Genomic DNA, 7,448 nt, shown 5'->3' with positions numbered 1-7,448 from the left:
AGTTAAAACTACTATTTCTAAATTTCGGTGTGTGGTGAAGCAATTTTTGCTGAACCCTAATTTTAATTATGTTTATAATTATAAAACTTTTGTATAAGTTTACCGATAATGGTTTTTTAACATACCGAACTACTTGGTAAAATTATTAACTATTAACTATTAATTTTTACCCTATATCTGTATGTATATATATATATATATATATATACATATACTCACACACGATTACACACACACACCTTTAGCAAAGAGGCACAGTGTAAAAGGATGGCACACTGTCTCATTCCCTATTGATGTTGACTGTTGTGGCTTTCCAGTGAGATCAGTGTACTACTTCTCACAAAAAATCAGTCTGGAATCCAACAACTGAGCCACCAAGGAGATAGAAATGGCAGGTGAAACCAGATCAAGATGGCTGTGGTTGACAAGAGATGACAGATGGAACCCTTTCGCAGGTGAAGACTAACTCAGCTCATGCTGCCCCACTAAGGCAAAGCATACAGGCTAAAGGGTGAAATGCTTGTGACCCTGAGACATCTGCTAATGATGTGGAAGGGTTTCTGTTACTGTGGTGGATTCATCTGAAGTTGCAATATCTCTGAGCTGTTCTGGCAATTACTGCATGGGGCAAAGTATCTCCGATGTTTATTTCACCAATATACACAGACCACGTGGAGGTGCAATGGCCCAGTGGTTAGGGCAGCAGACTCGCGGTCATAGGATCGCGGTTTCGATTCCCAGACCGGGCGTTGTGAGTGTTTATTGAGCAAAAACACCTAAAGCTCCACAAGGCTCCGACAGGGTATGGTGGCGAACCCTGCTGTACTCTTCCACCACAACTTTCTCTCACTCTTACTTCCTGTTTCTGTTGTGCCTGTAATTCAAAGGGTCAGCCTTGTCACACTGTGTCATGCTAAATATCCCCGAGAACTATGTTAAGGGTACACATGTCTGTGGAGTGCTCAGCCACTTGCACGTTAATTTCACGAGCAGGCTGTTCCGTTGATCGGATCAACTGGAACCCTCGACGTCATAAGCGACGGAGTGCCAACAACAACAACACAGACCACACACACACACTATCAGGGTTACATCACTGGCTTCTTCAATAGCCTCATCCCTTAATGCATCTTACACTCATTCTTCTTACCACACATCCCTCTTATCACTCACCTATCATCTATACCACCATCATCCATGTCTCTTATCATCTTTGCCTTTATCACTCTTGCTGCTAGTATCCATACCTTATTGTTCATCTCTTGAATACTCTCACTGTACTACGCTGCTGAAGTGAGAAATGATAGCAGTGGATCTTTTTGGTTCACTGGAAATTGCTTTTGTGGGACCTATTTGACCACTCCAACAGTCAGCCCTTCCCTCTCTCGTTCTTATCACCCTATCTCTGTCACGGTCACAAGATAAATACTTTAAAAAAAAACCTCATTAGATCTGCATGTACAACATATACTCTTCTTATACCCTCCTCCTCCTAACCATTTCACATCAATAATATTCATCATTCATGCTATTTACCCATCTTTTGCTATCACTCTTTTGGCTCTCCAAAGCTGACACCATAAAATGCATTCAGTACTCTTTGTTAACTGTGAAAGTGAGTGAACACTTTAGTCTTGTCAAAGATGTAACAATCTATTTAGCGCTGGCGCCATGAAAATAAGGATTTGTGTACTTTGTAAAGGGCTTGATGTTAGGAATGGCATCCAACCATAGAAACATCATCATCATCATTTAATATTCGTTTTCCATGCTGGCATGGACTGGACAGTTTGATAGGAACTGGCCAGCCAGAGAACTGCCCAGGTTCCAATTGTCTGTTTTGGCATGGTTTCTATGACTGGATATCCTTCCTGAATCCAACCACTTTACAGAGTATGCTGGATGCATTTTATATGGCACTGGCATGAGAGCATCTTATGTGGAACCAGCACGAGTGCATTACACATGGCACCCGACAAATGCTTTTCATGTGAATCTAGAATGAGTGCATTGCACCTGGTACTGGCATGAGTGTATTATACATGATACCAGTATAAGTGCATTTCACATGGCATCAGCAAGAGTGCATTTAATGTGGCACCAGTATGAATGCATTTAATGTGATACTGGTACAAGTACATTTTGCATACCATCAGCACAAAAACATGATGTGGCCTCATAACCTATCCAATTTATGCTAGCATGGAAAACAGATGTAAAATGATATTGTAAAAGCATCTGTTGAGAAGATGTTAACATAAACAGTAAATCAATTTAATTAACCTACAGGTGGCAGCTGAAGTCATCTCAACTCAACATTTCGACTCAAGTGGAAAATAATCAAAATTGTATTCTTTAAGACATTTCTTCTAATAATCTATTATTTCCACCAACTTAACAACTTGTATTTATTGCATGCTAGAATACTGATTACATTACATGGTGTCTCTATTTGATCACTCATTCTTTGATTTATCAGCCAAATCTCCCACAAATCACTCTTTCATTTTAAAAAAGGACACACTGGAGAATGTAATACAGGTTTTCTGTGCTTGAGAAAAGAAGGAATACTTAATAAAGCTGATTTGGGAGCTAAATGAATCGTCATCTATCTAGTAATCTATAACACAATTACAAGTTAAAACAAGAACAGTAAGAACATTATTTAAAGTTTTATTTTTCTTAACAAAATTTTACAGTTTTTCTTCATTTTGTAAAAATAGAAAACATTGAAGACAATTTTTTACTCCCTTTAGATAATTTAGAACAGGTGAGATTGAGATAAAAATATAAATATAGATGAAGATGTTCAGGTGAGCTTACTGACTTAAATATCACAGAAAAAATAAGGTATTAATTACTAATGTGATGTATTGTACATAATTAAATCAAGATTGTTGTTAGTTTTTCTTTCAAATTACTTTTTCTTAAAGTATAATCATAAACCTGAATGCAATGTAAATAGGAATTATAAAAGTGAGAAAGATGAAGAAAGGATGTTCTGAAATGTTGGAAAATGATTTGGAAAAAAAGCTTGGTGATATGAGACACCTGGTACGCTTGCCTAGAAGTCTGAGGGTGGCAATACAATGTAGAACCTGAGTATCTTCCAGTAGCATTTTTGTATTATTACCTAAGAAATTCATACAGGTAAAATAATAAAATGATTACTGAATTTGTGTCTCAGTGTGGCTGTTTTGTTGTGTTTGTATCTATGTAAGACAATTCTACTTGCTTCAGTTTATCTAGCCTTGTGAGAAAATTACTTATTTTTCTCCAACTAATCACGTTTACCTTTTCTATTTTTATTCAAACTGGGAATAAAATGCTCATAGTCTTTTCAGACCTTTCCAAAGTGATGAAGATAATGCGGTTGATATTGTTTGATCTCAAAGAATTGCAAGAAGATTAGCAATGCTTAACTTTCTTAAAGAATTAATATTCTAGCAGAATAATACATCACAACTTCATTGGGATAGTAAGTTCGGGAGAAGATAAACCCTGAGTCACTCAAGATGTCTTACATCTTCGTGTTGTGCACACATTCGCTGGTGGATGTGTATGAGTATGTGAGTAGGTGGTGGTGCATGTATACATGCACATATACATCTATGTGCAAAAATGCATGCAAGCCTCTGTGTGTATGAAATTTGGTGGGGAAAAAAAAACAAAGAAAAAAGAATAATTGCTTAAAAGCTAATAATTTTTTTCTTTTTATCATTTCATTTTTGTAACATTAAGTGAAATAAGACAATCACAAATGAAAAAGGAGTTCCTTATTAACTATAAAGGTTATATGAGACTTATTTCTAATTCCTGTCATATCAATAACAACAGTACACTCTGTTTTAAACAAATAGTATTTAATAACCTTGATAGCAAATCATAAATCTGATTAGCTTCGATGTTATGTAATTCAACTTGAAAAAGTCAGTTTGGAAGGTGACATTATTGCAAATAACCAGCCAAATATTGGCTACTTAACTAACTTTTGTCACGTTGCTATTAACTTTGAGTGATATGTACGCAAACCACGAATCATGTTTTCCAGTTGGCCAAGACCATTGTTCAACATTTCTCTGAAAGACGAAAATGAAAATAACCTTTAAAAATTTGTTAACATATAGCCAGATATTATGTGTTCATTTATGTTTTTTCCCATTCAAACATAAGAGTGCTTATAATATGCCTACTGTAGTAGTGTGTGGAATTTATGTATGTGTGTGTGATAACCAAGTTTACCAATCCATATCTAAAGGTTTATCACGGCCAGAATTGTCTGACAAGTAATATTGGTTTCAAATTTTAGTATAAGGTCAGCAATTTCAGGGAGCATCTAACTCATTTATATCAACCCCAGTGCTCAACTGATACTTATTTTATTGACCTCCAAAAGGATAAAAGGCAAAGTCAGCTTGGCAGAATTTGAACTCAGATTGTAAAGACAGACAAAATGCTGCCAAGCATTTTGTCCTGCTAGCTTGCTGCCCTTTCTCTGACAAGTAATATTACTCAGATAAAACTGACTTTATACTAATTACTACACACACTCATAATAGATCAACAGCTTAAAGCCCTCGTCCATATTCATATTATTCTCCTCTTTTGCAGTAGAGTTTAATTTGCAATTACTATATTCTAAAGACTTTACTTTATCTTTTAGACATTATCTACTTAGTTAATTCATCCTAATTATCATTTCTTTACATTCCGGATTTCCATATCACACATCATCATTTTTAGAATGGTTCTTCACTATAATTTACAATCATTGTGGAGGCACAATGGCCCAGTGGTTAGGGCAGCGGACTCGTGGTTGTAGTATCGCGATTTCCCAGATCAGGCGTTGTGAGTGTTTATTGAGCAAAAACACCTAAAGCTACACAAGGCTCTGGCAGGGGGGGGTGGGTGAACCCTGCTGTACTCTTTCACCACAACTTTCTCTCACTCTATCTTCCTGTTTCTGTTGAGCCTATATTTCAAAGAGCCAGCCTTGTCACACTCTGTGTCATGCTGAATCTCCCCCGAGAACTATGTTAAGGGTACACATGTCTGTGGAGTGCTCAGCCACTTGCACATTAATTCCATGAGCAGGCTGTTCCATTGATCAGATCAACTGGAACCCTCGTTGTCGTAACTGACGGAGTGCAAACAAAAACAATCACTAAATGATTAAAAATCAGTGGTTTTCAAACAGAAAGTCACACATATCCTGAAAACTAAAACTTTGAAAGACAACTTTGTGCTATCATAATTATTTCTAACTTTGCTACTGAAGATAGGCAATTGGAAAAACTACTGAAAAACATTTTTGAAAACCACATATTTTGGTTAATACATTTTGAAATGCTACACATTGCTACAAATCACATTTTTGTTAATACAAGGACGATGTGAACAACAACAAATATAACAGATGCCACCACTACTATTATTATTTAAGGTTTGCTTTCCATGTTGTCATGGTTGCACAGGTCACCATGGCCCGTGTAGTTCTTATACAGAGTTACTGCCTTCCTAGACAGGTCAGAAGATCAAGGCTCATCTCTGTCTTCCAATTTTGACTTGGTTTTTATAGATCAATGCTGTTCCTATCACCAATCACTTTACAGAATGTACTGTGTTCATATTATTGTGACACCAGCATGAGACAGAGTGTCATATTGAGAAGACTAAAGGGTCCTCTCATTCCCTACATTGTCCCCATTTGTCTAGCAGCCTCTTTACAGAATGCACTGGATGCATTTTATGATGTATGTACAAAAGTACAAAAAAAATCACAAAATGTAACTAAGTTGGTTAACACTTTAATAAATACAAAGCCTTAAAAAAGAGAAAAACAGTATGTGTGCGAGAGAACACATTGGCAATACTCTACAATCCCATTTATATTCTGATCCCTATACAGTGAGGGTATGCCCTAGCACATTGCCACTCTCTCTCTCACTCCCCCTCTGACTGGGTAATCATGTATCTCCTCTACAGCAAGATACCTGTTTTCTGTCCCTCTGCCACATTCTAACCTCTCATCACCTGGCACAAGGCCACCTTCTCCAATACACCCCACCCATGCTCAAAGGATCTTTGTCTTGCAAGTTACTTGGTGACCCTGCCAGTGCTGGTGCCTTGTAAAAAGCATCCAGTCCACACTGTAAAGTGGCTGGCATTTGGAAGGGCTCCCAGCTGTAAATACCATGCCAAAGTAAACTTCACCAGAGCTGACTCCACGTAAAAAGCATACAGTCCACTCTGTAAAGTGGTCGGCATTAGGAAGGGAATCCAACCATAAAAACCAGGCCAAAACAGACAGTGAAGCCTAGTGCAGTCTTATGGCTTGCCAGCTCCTGTCAAACCATCCAACCCATGCCAGTGTGGAAAACAGACATTAAATGATGATGATGGTAATGATCACACACACACACACACACATATAGTCAGATAGAAATTATATGTATATGTTATAAATTACTGAAAAATTTCTAGCTAGTATTTCTCCTCATCCTCACATCAAATAGAAACAGTGACCATGGTAGAAACAGTGACCATGGTAGAAACAGTGACCATGCTGTAAAGTGGCTTGGACTGAAGGGCATCCACAAAAATACAGGTTGGTAGTTTTCTCCTCATGTGTGTGTCCGGTGATGCAACAGACCCATCCAACACATGCCAGAATGGAAAAAGACATAAAAATCACCATGATGGTCACACACATAAAAATATATTACCTTTTATCTGGAAGAAAAAACAAAGCTTGTAGATGAGCACTGGTGACTTTGGGTTCATTGTCCTAACAAGAAAAAAAAGATACAAACAAATATTACACTATACACATATTGAGTTCAGGGACAATCCCTAGGCTCTTTTGAAAATTACTTTATACAGTGTAAAATATAACAAGAAAAACTGTAAGCCTTAGTAAATTTAAATTTCAAAAAATCACAGTAATGGAAATGGAATCATGCAAGAAGTTAAGATGGCAGCAAGCCAACACAAAGCAAAATAATCTTTTCAATAACCTTTCATTCTTCTGACTATGATCTACAGAAGCATTGGCTATTAAAATGTGAATCAATCAGAAATACTAATGTATTTTTTATCATTAGTAATTCAATAACTTCAGTTATTTAAAGCAGAATTATTAATGTTAAAATTATGGGGCTAAAAAGACAATGCAAATAATATCTATTCTGAGTAGATTAACACTATGAGTTGGCTGAAAAGTTCATAGGTTGATCAAGATATGACCAAATGAGGTTTATTTTCAACATAGTCCCCCTTGCAGCCCACACACTTCTTCCATCAGTGTTGCAGTGCTTGGATCCCCATTGGTGAAGAAGCTTTCATCCTGTTGGTCAGGAAAAGTCATGAACATCAGATATGACATCATCATCACTGTGACACTAGTTCACAGCTAAGTATTTTTTCATGTTGAGGAACAGATGATAGTC

General features: G+C 36.9%; 1 protein-coding gene across 4 annotated transcripts in view; it reads right to left on the bottom strand.

Moving 5' to 3' along the window:
* Positions 1 to 2,657: 2,657 nt before the first annotated feature.
* The window catches only part of LOC106884359 (transcriptional protein SWT1), a 44,649-nt gene continuing 39,858 nt past the window's right edge, over positions 2,658 to 7,448 (bottom strand). For all 4 annotated transcript variants that reach the window (XM_014935704.2, XM_052976300.1, XM_014935702.2 and 1 more), the window contains exons 22-23: positions 6,726 to 6,787; positions 2,658 to 4,079 (exon numbers count right to left, since the gene is read on the bottom strand). In XM_014935704.2, the coding sequence (XP_014791190.1) occupies positions 3,995 to 4,079; positions 6,726 to 6,787 (147 nt within the window). In that variant the 3' untranslated portion in view covers positions 2,658 to 3,994. The remainder of the gene's footprint in view (positions 4,080 to 6,725; positions 6,788 to 7,448) is intronic.

This window comes from Octopus bimaculoides, chromosome 2 (assembly GCF_001194135.2).
Source record: "Octopus bimaculoides isolate UCB-OBI-ISO-001 chromosome 2, ASM119413v2, whole genome shotgun sequence".
In the NCBI taxonomy this organism is placed as follows: Eukaryota; Metazoa; Mollusca; class Cephalopoda; order Octopoda; family Octopodidae; genus Octopus; species Octopus bimaculoides.
Note: the sequence above shows the minus strand (reverse complement) of the source record. Positions and strands in the feature narration are given on the sequence as shown.